We start from the raw sequence: 18,349 nt of genomic DNA on the forward strand, positions 1-18,349 counted from the left end.
TATGAGCCTATTAGCATTTCTAAAAGCTTTCCTTGCTTCTTTCTTTCAAGTAAACAGTGGTTTCTCTTCATCAGCACACAGCAGGTGCTCCTAGAATAAACCTCATCAGAGTATGAAATTATTACTCTTCAGTACACCACCACACATTCAGTTCCCAACTTAGTGCCTATCTCTGAATGGTACTGTTTAAATACTGAATGGATAAATAAGTGAATAAATAAATGAATATTTGTTAGATAAATACTGAAGGAACCAGCCCATTTATTAGTTTATACATTACTAAGTTTTTAGTATTTTTAAAAAATATTATTAAGATAATAAATAGATACATTTTATAAATCTAAACGAATTATTATAGGAACTATGTTCCATGCAAATTTCTCAAGTCCTCTGATTTCTATACTATAGGAGCAACAAATACCTTTGATCATACTCAATGGTAAAAACATTGTAATATAAGTCAGTGGTAGTATCACTTTTTTAATCCTATTTTAAAAACTGATTTAGAGTTGCCACACAATTTTTATCAGGATCTTGAAAAGTTAAGTCAACTTTAAAAACTGGATTGGAGTTAGAGTTGCCACACAGTTTTTTTTAATCAGGGTCTTGAAAAGTTAACTCAATTTTTAAGACTGAATTTGGAAGTACTATTCAAATTTGTTTTAAAAGTAGTTTTAGTAGACACCTTCTTTAATGTATTCTAGCCTTAAAACTGAAAGACAGTTATTACTACATAAATAAGGATAAATATTATTCCTATAATAAACAGTCTGACTATTACTAAACTGTATCCTACTATATGACACAAAAATAAGAGTGCCTGGTCTATAGAAAAACAAGCTGAAACTTCTAGTTCTTGGTACGGAGTAGATATATTTGTCCCTATTCCTCCCACTAATTAATATAAAAATCCTGAACACAACACAGGAGGTCCCTTACTTAAACTGGTTTGACAATGATTTTTCAACTTTACAATGGTGTGAAAGCAATACGCATTCAGTAGAAACTGTAGTTAGAATTTTAAATTTTGATGTTTTTTCTGGGCTCGCAATATGCTGTATAATACTCCCTCATGATGCTGGGCAGCTACAGAGAGCCGCAGCTCCCAACTAGTCATGCAATCACAAGGGTAAGCAGCCATTTACAACTCACAACCATTCTGTACCCATACAACCATTTTGTTTTTCACTTTCAGTACACTATGCAGTAAATTACATGAGGGATTTAGCACTTTATTATAAAATAGGCTTGTGTTAGATGAGTTTGCCCAACTGTAGGCCAATGTAAGTATTCTGAGCACATTTAAGGTAGACTAGGCTAAGATATGATGTCAGGTGTATTAAATGCATTTTAAACTTATGATATTTTAAACTTACAATGGGTTTATTGGGACAGAATCTCATCATTAGTTGAGGAAGATCTGTACATAAAACAAATATAAGAAGACTCTGAAAGGCAGAGAGAAGAAGAAGGATAGGATAAGGACTTTAGGAGTAAATGAACAACAGAAGAAGAACAACTCACAGTGGTTAAGTTCTCTGGCTTTCTCTTTTCCTAAGTATCTCAAACTAAGTACTAGAGATATCCATGACCCAGAAATGCCAACAGACACAAGCAAAGTAAGTCTCAAGGAAAGTCTGCTCTCTCAAGCCAAAGAACCAACAAAGGGACAGACTAGCAGAATAGAAATCTTATTGACAATAACCATCCCTACTCTAGCCATATACCACTGGGGAAAGGAAAAAAAAAAGCCTTGCTCAGTGAAGGCCAAGTGAGAACCATGGACTTCCACCACCACCAAGTGATAATGAGGAACTCCCTCACACTCTCTTCAATGTGATGTCAGCAGGGGTCAAGTTAGGAGAAAGTTAATGAAAACGTACTAAAATTTACTGTGATGGGTGTACAACTATTCAAATATACTAAAAACTACTCAGTTATTCCTTTTATATGGTGAAGTATATGGCTTGTGAATTATATCTCAACAAAGCTATCAAAAGTATCAGGGAATATTTCTAGGACAATCTATAAAATCTATAAAATAATTTGTGAGATAAGAGACTTCATTATTGGCATCAAACATTTAATACTAGTAGTGTAGTGTACTTTACAAGGTAATTGGAATTATACATTTAAATCTGATATGATCATTTCCTCAAAAGCTTATCATTACATGGAAAAGGTAGTGATCTAAAGTTACACATGTTATTACATAGTATATAAAATAAGATTCTAATTTCTAGCTATGAAAATTCAATGATATTTGATTACATTATACCACATGATGCTATATTCTAGTAATCTAAAAGACATCCAGGCTTTCAAAAAGACTGCATGGCCTGAGTGTCAAAAATTAACTGTAAATGAAGAAATAGGTAAGTAGCAAAAGAGGCTAATTATGTTGGTCTAACTCCGTTTTTGTTTCAAAAAAAAAGTGTTCTTTCTTTGCCAAGCTGAATATAATAGCCTGTGAATTATAAGATCAAGGACACAAACTGTATGTTTTCTAAAATATGAGTATCCTTCATCAAGTTTTATACTTAGGGCAGCTAAAAGACCTATGTGGAGGGATCAGCATTAAGCCCAAAGGACAGGCAGTGCACAGCAAGAAAGAAAGCAATTCCCTCGTGTCCTTTGCAGGTCACTACCAAGGACCATGTTAGCAGATCCATACCAGACCCTTAACAGGCAGTTCTGCTGCTACCAGTAATTAGCTTGGACAGCTCTGGCTCCAAGAGTAGCAGCAAGGCTACACCATAATGAGCTCAGCTGGGATTAGCAGGACAGGGCAGGGAACCAAGAGAGCTCAGGCATTCTGCATTGCGTATGTATCTAGGAGATCAAACAAGGATGGCTGGCTAGGTTATCCCCTCTCCACCTCATTCCAAAAATGAAGTACGGCAGTGTCTAAAATACAAGCTAATGAAGAGCGACACCTCCAACAGATGAGAGCCACATTAATTAACACAATCCCTAGATCATATTATACAGTTTCAGCTAGAGCTAGCAAATGTGCAACTTGTTATTGCATTATACATATATATATATTTTAAAAGCCAGCCTCTTTTTTCTTTACTTTTATTGGCAAAAATCAGATTACTTCATTTTCCAAATTTTATAAGGAATTTCTCTCATGGCCTTTAAGACATAAAAATTTTCTCTCAAACATTTATCTAAGTCCACACTGTTAAAAAAGAAACTCACTTTTGAATCATTAGCTCCTGGTTCTCTCTTTTGAAATAGGCCAGTTCATTCCATACAGCATCAGAATCTTCTTGTTGAAGTTGTTGAGGATCTGCTCTCTTTATTTTCCTGATTTCCATCCTATTTTTAAAGTGAAGTTGCTTTCTTACTTAACATGTTCAAAGTGCAATAAAAACTCATTTATACATTCTCTAAAAATTTTAAATATCTATTGACCAAATTTCTAATTAAAGCTCACTATTTTACGAATTTCCTAAAACCTAAGTACATAGAAATTAAAATCCTTGATCATGTTATCCTAAAAAACCTAAACTGCTACTATGAGAAGCAAACTTTAAAGCAGACACACAGTATTTTTAGCTCTCTCATTCATTCTACTAGTGATAAAACACTGTAGAACAGTCACAGTTTCCATAAAAGGATATAAGCAATCAATACATCTGGAATTTGCTGCAACTAATCTGAATGTGGTTTATGTACTCTATCTTAAAACATGCATTAATCAGTGAATAGCGTAATATCAGATAGTTAGAAAGTAGTTTTCACACTTTTAGTGGCTACTAAAAAGTTAGGTGAGTAGAGGCTAAATCCAACTGCTTTACCAACAGGTCATATGAAATACTTTCCATTCTTCAAAGGAAAAATTTAGATGTGACAATTATCTACAAAACATGCTAAATGCTCTTTATGTTTTCATTTTCTGTACATAAAACAAACTCTTCATTTTATTTTGTAAAAGTGCTGTACTGGCCAATTTAGAAACAGTATTTCTCTATAGAAAAGACCAATGTGTATCATCAACATTGCCCTAAAGGATCCATCTGAAAAGATGAGAGGGTAGTAGATTTTCTGTACTCATTCAGTCCTTTGCCCTCTGTTGATACTGTTAACAGGGGAGCCACTTACGACCAACCAAGATCTGAACACCTGTTCAGAGCAATTGAACTGAGACCGCCAATTCATTCAGATAAGCTGCAGAACAAACGGATGGATAGTAAAGATTTTCAAATTGCATCTAGGTTGAAGTAGTTTTAAGGCAGTTAACTATATATGTGAATTTCATATTTCTCATGTCTTTCAATTAAAACTTAAATATTCTTTGATTCATATATACTGTAACACCACTATTTTATTTATTTAAAGTAGTTTTTCAATCATATGGATAGGAACTATTTTTGCTTTAAGCTATATACTTGTATTAAGTTACTCTATAGATACCAAAATATATACAATAATTCAATCATCCATGCTAATGATTTCTGCAAACGATAGGAAAATCAAGTTATTGCTAGCATATTTCTGTTTTCATTTATTATATTCTCTATTCAAAAATCCTTGATAAAGATTTGACTACAAAATAATTTCTTCACAATCAAACAAAAGCCATTAAAGCACCTATATGATGCTATTCCATTCCATTTAATATTTAGGGAAATGTCTTTATGAGCTATGTAACTCACATGCCACTGCCTTCTTCCCACTGTTTTAATTGCTCTTTTACTGCTCTGTAGTTGGTCTGTAACATCTGTAGCCTTTCTTTGCGTTTTTCATGGGCATCTCTTAGCTCATCATTTTCCTGGCTCTGTAGAACACAAGAAAATCAAGTATAAAACTTTGAAGAAAGTATTAGTATAGTGTTGCAAATAAAAGTTTACCCATCTAAACATGAAATTTGAAAGAAAAAATTGTGTAAATATGAATGAATTTGTAATACTTGTTTAAGCAGAAGAAAAAGAATTCCTAGTCACAGAACAGGTTTGCTTGATAAATACTCACTGCATTTTCAAAAAAAGCTTAAGTAAATTCAAAACTTTGCGATCAAATTATTCTCATTCCTTTCCCTGTTGTTAATTGTATATATACACATATTTATGAATCAATCCTACATACCAAAAAATTTTTTTCAATACCAGGAGCTGTCCACACATAAGACATGATTATTTTGTTAGCTATAAGTACACATATAATTAGTGTAAGCTCATAGTAAGACCAGTTCATTAATCCACAGATTCATAATTAGTTTGTTATAATGCACAAAGATTACATATGAGGAAGGAAATTAGTCTGGACCTATGTTAGAAGTGGCATAGTTAACATTTTGGGTTGAACCATAAGGAACTAAAATAGGAAAGCTGGGCTTAGTACTCTTGAAGACGTTATAGAAAAGACAGTCTAAACGTTACTAGGTTAAACAACCATAAGTCAATGACTTCTAAATGTTTTAAATAGAACATATGCATAAATCTTCATCTTCTACATAACAACAGAACGAACTTATAAAATAGGCCAAAGTTTCAGTCCTCAAGGGAGGTATTTATATTACTTACGAACTGTGTTTCTCAAAGTAAAATAAGTATTGAGTTTTTTTAACCCCTGATAATTTCAAACTTTCTTCTTAAACTCTTTTCATTTTCTGTATGAAAGAACTCGTATACTTATTCAGTGGGGACAACTGGTACTCTTAAGATTATAGTGAGGTGAGAAGAGTAGGCACATGGCAGGCAGAAAGACCTGAATTGCATCCCTGGAGCTTTCTCCTATTAGCTGCATAATCTTAAGAACAGTATTTAAATTAATTTAATTTTTTACCGTAGAATATGGAAAAGAACACAGAAATTTATATTATGACAACTAAATTGAGTTAACATGTAGGCAAAGGCCCTGGCACTGTGCTTGCCCAACAGAGGCACAAAGCAAACCCGTTTTATTTTGTCCTCTTCCCAAGCATTAACACTGATGCCCTTATCATTCAGAAGCCAAATTTACTGTTACTATCTGTTTCTCATCCCAATAGTAAGATAATACTTTATAGAGCCTACATTACTTTACTGCAATTCTACTTGTCTCAACAGTATGAATATTTTGTCATTTCACTTTGAATATGTATCTAGTAGGATAACTTCAATAATTCTTTTAACTAGTTATTAAGAAGTATTTTTAGTCCTGTGTGTATAAAGTGGTCTGTATGCAATATGAAAATGCAAGTACTTGATGAAAATAGAATCACTTGACAAGAGCAATCAGAATAAATGTTATCCTAAAGAAGTTTAGAAGATACACAAATCATGGTCACTGTACAGCTACTTGGTAAAAAGTAGTATGGTTTAATACTATGGTTAAAAATTCAGCATACTGAATTCAAATTTGTTTGTTTCAACTGAAAAACCATATATTAAGAGCCTATTACATGCATGGTGTTCAGTGCTGATATGAGTTCAAGTCCTGTTGCTAAAAGTTACCAAATTTTACCTTGATATAGCTACTTAAATCCAGTGTGTCTCAATTTCTACATTTTCAAAATAGAACCTATTTATATCTCTTTTTCTAAGACATAAAGAATGATTTAACTATGACCTTGACTTTTCCATACTGTTGGTAAACAACCCAACTTCTTTGGACAATAAACTTTCTACTCTTATGCATGTGAAATAAACCATTTAAATTAGCCAAATAGAAGAATGATAATTAATAATGCTATCTTGTCATAAATGAACCAAAGTTAACTATGTTTATTAGGATTCTTTATAAACTAATAAAATTTATTATGAATTTAGGTAGGATATATTGTAAATGTATTAATAAAATAATTTAATTATTTATAAATTTACAGATATTAGAAAAGATTCATGTCAAAACATAATTTTAAAGTAATCTTACAAACTAACTACTTTGTTAGATACTTCTAGTTTCCTGTAACTATTCTTCATTGAATAAAAATCCTTCCCCATAAATTCCTATTTTACAATGAATTTTTAAAAACTATTACATACAAATTCAGTATTTTGAAATTGTTAAGTCTGTGTTAGAGACCCTAGAAATTTTAAGCAGATAAAACCTAAAAGATGGACCAAGAAGTAAAAATTAATAGAATAGGGTATTCAATTTTTTTCTATTAGCTTTCAAAATAACTCTGTTAAATTAATGAAAAAATTGAGTTTCTTATTGATAGTACTTTCATTATTTTAGTATTTTTCACTACTGCCTCAGCTACCATTAATCACTGAATTTATATCCAGTGTTTTCCCTAATTCTCAAATATAAGTCGACTATACTATGCTAATAAACCAAAGATTAAGACTCAGTAAAAATTTCCTAAGTCATACATGTCACTCACAAAGTGCGAGGCTCTGTACTAGGCATAGTAGTTAATCAAAGCACTTGATGTGGCCACTTGTGATTCCTAAAACTTCCATTAAGTAGTGATTATGGAAAAATAGTTTAATAGGTAAACTTTCTGCTTTAATTTTACATGCTTTGTAATTTATTACGCTTAACAGTAGAGTATTTACATAATTCTTATAATTCTTAAACATTCCTATACATTATTCTTATTCTTATAAATTTTTTATAAAATATAACTCTTAGAAAATTACTAAAATCCAAACTATTAAGAATAAAACCAAACTAAATATTTGGTAAATCGATTTGATAGACAACTTAAAATAATTATTTAAAAATACAGCTTCATCCATAGATTTTTGCTTTGAGAAAACTGTTCTCAAATTGTGATACATGGTTTAAACTTATCCTAGAGACCATTGCTTCTTTAGCCTACTTCAGAAATAGACAGCAAAATTTCATAAAAATGTAAATACAAGATAGATTAGGTATAGCTCAAAGAAAAATGCTTTTTCCTATTTAACTTCAAGAACAAATGCTGACTAAAACCTTCAGTCCAAAGTTGGATATCTCAAAAGAAATGTTTTAAAAGAATAATTAAAATACTTTAAACAATATTCTAACAAATACAAGTTATCTATTAGTTTGGATAATGATTCTTTAAGTCCTATTTGACTTATAATCGCCTAAGTCAAAACAATAGTACATCATTTGGGAAATATTCTCAAAGATCTTACAAAAAATTAAGTATAAAGACTGAAAAACACATTTAACATGATTAATTACTACAGTTTCCAATGAAGACACATCCAAAAATATCCCATGGATTTAGGTCCATCTATTAGATCATTCAATATAACATTTACAGAGTATCTTCTACATATTTTGCAATTAAACTAGCTAAACTAGAAGCTCTAACCAAACAAGTGTACAAACAAGTCTCAATAACTAAAACATTAGAAAATAAAAATAGGAACATTGTATCAACTGACTTTCCTCAATGATCTTTGTAATTCTACTTCTGAGTTCGTAAGAACAGAAATGATTGATAGAATCTTCTAGTTTGGTCAAAGGCTTTTTGACAGGCAAAAGGCAAACTAAGAGCATGAACACTATTAATAAAACAGTAGTTCAATCTTCAGAGAATGATAGCAAGGTTTTAAAGTTTTTTTATAAAAAAACTTTTATAAAATCCCAAGGATTCCATGGATGCTTAACTTCAGCAGAATGTACAAACTTCATGAATATTAGAGCATTGAAAAATGAAAGACATATAAACTGTATTCAAAGGACATATTGATGTTATTAAATGTCATAGAAAAGTACTAGCAGAATCAAGTTGCCAAATGCATGAAAGTCAGTAAAGCAGGGATTCATGGCATTAGTAATTTCAAGAGTAGTAAGAACTTCATAAAGCTCTGCTGGTTTCCAAATTACACTTTATAAGCTTTTAGTTCACTATATCCATGAAGTCAGGATTTGGAAATGGGTGAGCTTTTTATGATAATAGCTTTCATCTCTTCTATTGCTACTGGCTCTATAATTATAACATTGGTTACCCACCTTGAAAACAGCCACAAAAGAGAGCTGAGCAAGACAATGTGTTATTTATACAATTTCATGTAATATTATAATATATATAGAATTAGGATAATATGCATGACTACTGCTGATATAATAGAAAATAGCATGTCAATGTATCAACATTTATATACCTGTGTACCATAGGCTCCTGAAACTTCTTTGTCCCTCCCTCCCTTCAATCCACCTTGGTGATCAACTTAGGATCCTAAAGCTACCTACAATGCCATGGAGCATGTCTTTTGCCTTTAGTGTTTCCAAAAGTATCTTCCATGGTCTTTTGAGAAATATTAGTAGGCATAATCAAGTAAATATGAGAAATAATATTTCTCTACCTTCCTATGGATTCACAATGCACACTGATATGTCAAAGGCTCATTAAAAAAAAAAAAGAAAGCTTTTAATCTACTGCTTAAAAAATTGAGCATAGAATAGTTTTGTCTGCAATGTTCCCATTAGTTTCTGGCAGAGCAATATTCAAAAGAATATCAATATGGGAAAGGCCATGACAAAAATTCAATGTGTGTTAGTGGGGAATGGTCTTCAAAAGGAGCACCAAGATCCCAATGTATTTTAAAAACCATTAAGACACTGTTTTAGGTTCAAATGAATCTCTCCCAAAAAGATACATTGGAGTGCTAACCCCCACAATCTCAGAATGTGATTTTATTTGAAGATAGGATCTTTCTAGAGGTAAGCAAGTTAAAATGAGGTAGGGTGGGACCTAATCCAGTATGACTGGTCTTCATAAAAAAGGAGATATTTAGACACAGAGACACATACATAGAGGGAAGATGATGTGAAGACACAAGGAGAGGGCCATCTAAAAGCCACGAAACATCTGAGGCTACAAGGAGCTATAAGAGAGTAATGGAACAGATTTTCCCACACAGACCTCAGACGGAGCTAACCCTGCTGACACCTTGATTTTGGACTTGTATAGCCTTCAGAACTTAGACAAGACATTTCTGTTCTAAGCTAGCCAGTTTTTGGTAGTTTTTCACAGCAGCCCAAGGAAACTTAACTCAGACATTATTAATTCCTATCTTATGTTATATTCACATGTACTTGAGAAACAGCAGTAGTATCAGTATTACAGCCTACTAATGAAGAAGACAGAACAGGTCTCTATCTTCACTAAATATGACAGTGATACTTACTAGAGTCAGGTTGTAAATTAAAAAGTGCCTCGGACCAAATTACTCTCCTTGGAGTTGCTTTACTTTACAGGTTTTGTTTGTTCATTCTTTTTGCTAAATGCTCTTGACTTTAGTGCCTTTTTTATTCAACTATTTTGCTCCTTTAAAATAAGAAATCCTATCCTAAATGATAAAATACAAAGAAAAAAATTTGCTCCCACTTTTTCCCCTTATCTTGCAAATCTGTGAAAGGAAACAAACATTTGAAATTCATGATTATCAATAATTAACTTGAAAGAGGAATACAGAAAAAATATTAATGAAAAAGAAGTTGTGTGAAAAATAATTTTACTCTAAAAATAAACTTGGGCCCTCATCCAAAAGAGCTGTTGCTAGAAAAACGGAATGAGGAAATAAATTATTATAATGTTTCTGAGACACTTTGAAACTAAGAAATTCAAGAGGCTGAAAGCGAACAGATCTAAAAATGTCTGAATTGCTCTACTCCTTCCTGCCAAAAACAAGGAACTGAAAAAGACTCACAGACTTCTGCTGGCATATGGGTGGAGATCCTCTACTATTGAAGGATATGTGATGGTTAATGTTATATGTCAATTTGACTGTCCAGATATTTGGTTAATCACTATTTCTGGGTGTATCTGTGAGGTTGTTTCTGTATGAAATTAACATCTGAATCAATAGACTGAATAAAGCAGACTGGTCTCCCCAGTGTGATAGGCTCCAACCAATCCACTGAAGGCCTGAATAGAATAAAAGGCAGAGTCAAAAAGAATTCTTTCTTTCTGCCTGTCTTTGAGCTGGGATATTGGTCTCCTGTCTTTAGACTCAGACTTGGACTGGGACTGGAACTTCAGACCATCAGCTCCCCTGATTTTCAGGCCTTTGGACTCAGACTGGAACTATATCATTAGCTCTTTTGGATCTCCAGCTTGACAACTATATATGTTGGACTTCCTCAGACTCCGTAATCATGAGATTATGCGATCATGTGAGCCAATTCTCCTTATAGTAGATCAATCTCTGTCTCTCTCTCTCTATACACCCATACATACATACATACATACATACATACATACATACATACATGCACATATATTTCAAAATAACGATGTCCCATTAGGGAAGACTAAAGGATTATATCCTATTGGTTTGATTTCTCTGGAGAACCCACATTAAAAGAGGACAGAAGCAGAAGGCTTGGTGTGTGAATTTCAAGAATTATGCAAAAGGCAGATGATGGTTTCCTAAACATGCCCATAATATACTGAGCATACCCTGACGTTTACTCTAATACACTAGATTCTAACTACTCACTCAGCATCATTATTTTCTCCTATTGTACAGTGATTAGCACAGTGCTTGGCTAATTGAGTTATCCAATAAGTTACTGAGTAAACGAATGAGCAAATAACTCCAGGTGTATAAATTTCAAGTACACTAAATGCTAGCAAGCTGAGGTCATCTGGTCATTTTATTCTGGGGAGAAACAATAAATGATAACATTTGTTGTTTTAGAACTAATAATTTAACTCTGAATAAATGTAAATTAACATAATGTTTAGTGAAAAGGTAGAAGAAAACTATTAATTGTAGCTTATGGTTAACCGTACCTCTAAACCATATTTTGCTCTAGAGCACAAATAATGTAAGTCAAAATATATTTCCCCTAAGAAAAATCTATATGACCAAAAAAAAGCTTTATATATATAGGATTTTAATCATGTTTAAGTTGGGTTTGTCAAAGAATGTTATAAAACTATTTGAGATTCAATTAAATGGCTAAATCTCAAATAATGCTGGTCATTGGGTACTTATAAATGAAGGATGACAAGTCTAGCCACATTAAATTCACAGAAAAATTAAAGCCCTCAATATAATCACATAAAATTGGTTCAAGATGTACAACTAACTTCATCTGAGAAAGATAATTCTCAAAGTAAAATTGGAAAGTATAAATGATCAAAGATAGAACAATAAAGGTATATGCTTCTTAAACATTGGTAGAACACTGACTCAGATGTCATGTATTCTGAGACAAATTCAGTTGAAATGGAAAAAATATTTATTTGGCATTTTGACTATGTAATTTTTCTATAAAGGACAATTTTAAGTAGTCTGAGCTAGGTTACCAAAGCTGTTAACTCACTTTTCTTTTTATATGTTTATCATATATAATGAACTATAAGAAATTCTCTTCCCATTTGCTGTAGTTCTATTTTTTGTCTCTGAGAAACAATAAGAAATTTATTCCCAATATTAAGCCAAAATATTCCCCAATAATTTTACAGTGAATAAATATTTAGTTTCAAGTAGCAAATTTTTTATTACTTTATGATCATCAGAAATCTAAAAAACTTATACTAATTACATTTTTATACATGTAATTAAATTCAGGAAAGACAAATGATAAGCAGTAATTTGTGAAATGAATGTTTACTTTCGTTCATCTTTATCTATGCAAGGTTGTTACTAAAGAAATGATTTAATGTTCACCTTTAGTTGTAGTGCTTTCTCTAAGTTTTCAATCTTTCTTTCAGCTTTTCTCAGCTTCTTTAGCTCCTCTGAGTCTGTGAAAGAGGTCTTTGGGGACAAAGACCTTGAACGTTTCACAGGTGGTTCCTCGAGAATAAAACAAGGACATGGTTGAACTAGTTGGAACACTGGATTATGAAAGACATGCAAAATTAAAGAACAAGTAATTTTGAATACTAATAATGAATTATAAAAAAAATCCTGCATGGAATACCAGAGAAATAACAAGCGGAATTACCACAGTGCTACCGCTAAAGGTTTCTCTGTGACTCGTTAATGAGAATATTCATTTACATTTACATTGTTTCTTTCAGAATAATGATGTCCCATTAGGGAAGACTAAAGGGTTATAGACTCAGAAATGCAAGAAACCTCATTACAAAGGAGGGGATAGAGGCTGGTCTAATTGCTCTATAAGGGTCCAAGGTTACACTTGATAGGACAACCAGAAACAAGAGGGAAAGGATTTTTTTTCCCTTTGAAATAGTTTAACACACTGTGAAGTTGAAGGAACAATATGCTTGAGGAATATAAATACAACAGACAGTAGATCTTATACCACAATGACCATATGGTCATTAACTATAATGTGGCTAACTAGAGACAAGAATGTGTGTTTATATTATGTACAGCTTCATATACCAGTCTGGAGAAGGAATATGTGAAAGCAACCATTAAGCTGGGCAACATATTGTTCATACTTACAGCATGTCCTTACAAAAAAGAAAGAAAATTTTGTTCAAAATATCTCTCATTTTTTTGACTTTTGTTAAAAGCAATGAAACAGCAAAGCAGTACATTTTTAAACTTCAGCAATACAGCATATAACCAAATTAGGCCCTATAATGTTGTCTCTCAATTTTGGGAATGTTTTCTTCTATTTAAATAAAGCTCAATGCTGTGAAACTACTACAAAATAGCAAGAAATATATAAAGTAGTTATGTTCAAAGATATACATACACACATACATAGATAAATAAAAGCTCATTCTCTTGAAAACTACTACTAATATTAGAGGGAATAAATAAGAATGTCACAGAAATATCAGTCTAATTTTAAATACTTCCTTTATTAAAATAGTTTGTTCTACTCAGGAAAAAAATGAAAAGAATGAAAAACAATTATCTTGAAAACATGCTTTTCTACTTTTAAAAACATTATTTTCTAATAGTTGAAGTAACAAGTGTGAGACATATGTGCCTAAAACTCTTTACTTTTAAAAAAGCTTATTTCAATTTATATGGAAATAATATATTTACAATGTGATATTTTGAAATTTTCATATTATTCAATGTTCATAGAATCTTTTGCAGCATAAAATATGTAATAAATACTACAAAAAAGGAAAAGTTGAGAATTAATAAATAAGAACCATGCTACAAAAATCTGCTTATTATTCTATACTGCAACACCTTTAAATCTGAAAATATGTATCTGCATATATTAATGTTAAATTCCATTTTATAGTATATTTCCACATGGGCAGTATTTTAAATATCATATCTGAATGAAACAGAAACACTAAGATACATTTTTCTTCTAATTAAAATTAGAAAATTGAGTTAAGGACTAAGTACCACAATAAAATTTCTACTTCTATCTATAGATTAGATAGATGAGGAATACTTATCAAAACTTTTTAATATAAGAATGCTAATTTACTGCAAAAGAGGTATATCATTACTAACATATTAACTTAATTAAATTAGGAATATATTATTCAGTCTTCAAAAAGGGAAAACTTGCTACTCCCAACCGTGATTTTATCAAACATTTGACATGTAATGTTTTTTAAAACCTTCCAGAAATATAAGCAGAGAAATAAATGCTGCTGTTTGCTTTTTAACTTCATTGCTTGCCTTGCCAGACTCACCCTGACAAATTCACAAAAATGACAAAATGTCCCTACCTTATGTTTCCCGTCAGCACTTGTCAAGATGCTCTTCTCTGAGGAACCCTTGTTGGAAGATCTGTTCTCTGACAGTTTCTCATTTGCTATTTTCAGTTTCTCCTGTAAATACTCAATTTCAGACTTCTGTGAGACCATTAAGGTTTCTAAGCTTGATAAAGATGGCTGTTGAGAAACCTATTTTAAAAAGTATGTTTGTATCTTACATTATTTACACATACATGCAAATATTTATATATAATATTATATTATATAAATCATAATTATTCTAAGAAAGAATATTTCACTTCAATAATAAACTGTAAACATGCATCAGCTAAGCTTCCATCATCCTTACAGAATGGAATTTTTCAATAAAATAACTATGAGTCTGTATAAATATCTTCATAAATAATATTGTCATACAGATTTGCAGGAGGAAAAAATTAAAAGTGTGGGTACACCATGTATACCATCCACCTATAAATTATTTCAGATTAATGATTTTACACATGTGTATTTCCCCAGGAAATATTCAATGCAATGCCACTAAATATGAAGCTGGAAAAAGGAAACCAACAGCACTATAGGTTCAATTAGATTTAAATGTACTATAATTTAATAATAACAACTCAAAGAACTCTGATACTTTTTAAAGTCAACAGAGTCCACAGTATTCTCTTTTGAAATTTATTCCTATGTCAGGTAAACTGTTAATGGTAAGAACCACATTTTTAACAACAGAAATCATAGGAAAATTAAGCTTGTAGGAAACCTATTCACGAAAACTAGCATTCTGCAAAACTGTACCACCATCTTGACCAAATGTATTTGAGACCATTATAATCTATTAATATATGCTATTGAAAACTAACCACTCTGTTGACAAAAAAACAAGAATAATAAATCATAGTGAAAACAAAGTTTTTGTTGATTTCCAGCAACGAAAAGCCACATCTTATGATTCAATATGGATCTAGCAGCCCTGAAAATAGTTTAAATGTGGAGAGCCCCATCCTTCCTAAATGAAATTTCCAAGGACTATGAGAAAAATATGTCTGTTTAACTTTTCTGAACCAACAATGAAATGGATTATCCTTTCCTGATTTTGATTACTTTTTCATTTTTGGGGGGAAATAGGCAATTTTTTTCTAATTCTAACCTGTAATTTTTTACAGTGAGAGAGATCACCTTTGATTTATACTATTACACTATCCTCATATATAAATCACCTGATTTGTTTCCCAATCTTTATTCTATCACACTACTAAATATTTTCCTCAGAGTGTTGTTTATACTGTACTGTTACCACACTTACAGTATTAAATATTAACTCCATTACCTTGCTTTGAATGTCATATTAAACGTTCAGTAAGGAGGGCATTCGTAGCTATTCAGCTCTAGCCGCTTGTTTTCCTGGAACAAACTCTACAGGACTTTGCCCTATTCTTTCCTCCCTCTTTTAACCACTGTATGGCTTTTATTTATTTATTCTTCCTCTCTTATAAACAAATTTATGATGTTTATAAATATTTCCTTTGATTGAGCTGCCAATATGAACAATTCACAAAGGCTCCCTGCTCTTGCCCAGGTTTTATTACATAAAATTATGAGGAATATATTAACATCCCATCATTTACCAATTTTAAATAAATTAAGATCAAACAAAAATTTAGAAAAAATAGGAACAATATAATAACTTTAGTTTATTGGTATATCCAATAGCAACACTGTCTTCTTTAATAAATGAGTTTTCTAAGGCATCACTGGGTTATAATGTAATAGATCAAAACGTAAAAACATGAATATTTGGTCAAGAAGCTGCAAAATGATAAATAATTAAAATACTCATGAAGGTATTAAAAATGCTCCAACAGTGGATATTGCCCCTGTAATAATAAAAGATTACATAATTAGGCAGCATTCCTTTGAAATTCCTCAATAAACAATAAAAGAACTTCAAAACTAAAATACTGTTAAAGTAGTGATTAACTCAAGTGCACAGAGGAGCCATAATGTAAATAAATAAGTAAAGTGGGTTGTGTTTCGTTTGTTTTTAAATTACAGCTTTATAATTCATTCAACAGAGATACTTTGTATACATATTAAACATGTAGATATGTTCTTCGCTTTCACAAAGCAACTTATGTATGCTCCAAGTTTCTTAAAAACGTCTTCTCTCTCTTCCTCCCTTTCTCTCTCCATTCCTCTTTCTTCCCTTTCATCCCTTTTGCTAGAGATATATGCACGAGAAATATTTCACATTTCTTTTAATATGACCATTTTCAAAACTATAAGTAAAATGAAATGTCAAATGTCAGCCTCACGTGCAGTAAGGAGGGCATTCGTAGCTACTCAGCTCTAGCCGCTTGTTTTCCTGGAACAATGTGGCCCACTATTACTAAATCTACTGATTTTCCAAAAGAAGGGAGGAATTTGTCTTTCTAAGTGAAATCTAATTTTAAAATGTTGGCCAGATTCAGTTTATACTGACTTCAGTATTTTGAAAACATGATGCTGGGAGTATAAACTGCTATAAATTTCCTAGGAAAATTGCAAAATACAAATCAAAGAAGATAAAAATGTACTAAGCCTTTGATTTTGTTCTAATTATGCTGAGGGTTGATAGACAAAGATAATCATGATAAACTTATAAGAGAGGAAAGCAGCTTACAAAATAATATTGCATACTGTACAGAAACAGATTGTCCTAAACCCTGAAATGTTAGTGTTATTTCTGAGTGGAGGTACTATATGTGAATTTTCTTCATACATATATGAAATTTCCTTAAATTTCTTTTACAATGAACATGTGGTCACTAAATGGTTTTTAAACGTATTTTTATGCAAATAAAAGGAATAAAAAAGTTCAACATAAAAATTTCAGTATAGATAGGGGAAATATAAACAAAAGTTTCTCCATAATTTCAACTCTCAGAGTTCACTAATTGTAAGTTTGGGATAGATGGCCCAGACTTTAAAGAGAAAAGAAAAACCATTGTAATTCTACTCCTTTTTTAAAATTAATTGACTATTTTTTAGAAAAGCTTTATATTTACAGAAAAACTGAGCAGAAACTACAGAGTTCTCCTACACCTCCACTCCCACCCATCCAGTTTCCCATATTATTAGCAACTAAAATTAAAACAGTACATTTGATACAACTAATGAACCATTTTTCATACATTATTTTAACTGAAGTCCCTAGTTTATTCAAATTTTACCTAATGTTCTTTTCTGTTCCAGGATCCCATCCATGATACCACACTACATTTAGTTGTCATGTCAGCAACTCTTGGCTGTGCTAGTCTCTCAGATTTTTCTTATTTTTGATGACATTGATAGCTTTGGGGAGTACTATTCAGGTGTATTGTAGGGTATCCCTCTATTGGAATTTGCCTTTGTTTTTGTCATAATTAGACTAGGGTTATGAATTTTGAGGAGGAAGATCTCAGAAGTAAAATGCCAGTTTCATCATATTGTATCAAGGGTACATACTATCAACATGATTTGACTCCTGACATTGAATTTGACCACCTAGCCAATGTAGTGCTTGTTAGGTTACTCCACTGTGAAGTTACTCTTTTGTCCCCCATTTATACTATACTCACTAAACCTGTATATAAAACTTAATAATTATACATATGCTTATTATATGTATAATATATATGAGAATATGTGTGTATAGCCTCATTATCCTTACTTTTCCTTTTTAAGTGTTGCTTTACAGGCTTAGCAAGATCAACACAATCAGTCCCCTGTCTGTGGAAATTCATTCTATCTATTGCCCTTAAAACCCTAGATTCTTTGAAAGGTTAACTTTCCTTGCTAAGAATTATTAGTATTTTATAAATAAACTTTTTC

General features: G+C 31.6%; 1 protein-coding gene across 4 annotated transcripts in view; it reads right to left on the reverse strand.

Annotated features, from left to right (window-relative positions):
- The window catches only part of CNTLN (centlein), a 247,841-nt gene that overhangs the window by 116,508 nt on the left and 112,984 nt on the right, over positions 1-18,349 (reverse strand). For 3 of the 4 annotated variants that reach the window (XR_004319147.1, XR_004319146.1, XM_032477634.1), the window contains exons 9-12: positions 14,507-14,683; positions 12,558-12,683; positions 4,665-4,786; positions 3,205-3,324 (exon numbers count right to left, since the gene is read on the reverse strand). Coding sequence is in view for 2 of the 4 variants with exons in the window: in XM_032477634.1 (XP_032333525.1) it covers positions 3,205-3,324; positions 4,665-4,786; positions 12,558-12,683; positions 14,507-14,683 (545 nt within the window). In the remaining 2 variants the exon portion in view is untranslated. The remainder of the gene's footprint in view (positions 1-3,204; positions 3,325-4,664; positions 4,787-12,557; positions 12,684-14,506; positions 14,684-18,349) is intronic. The other variant, XM_032477635.1, reaches the window with a different exon arrangement.

The sequence above is a fragment of the Camelus ferus genome, chromosome 4, assembly GCF_009834535.1.
Source record: "Camelus ferus isolate YT-003-E chromosome 4, BCGSAC_Cfer_1.0, whole genome shotgun sequence".
Classification (NCBI taxonomy): Eukaryota; Metazoa; Chordata; class Mammalia; order Artiodactyla; family Camelidae; genus Camelus; species Camelus ferus.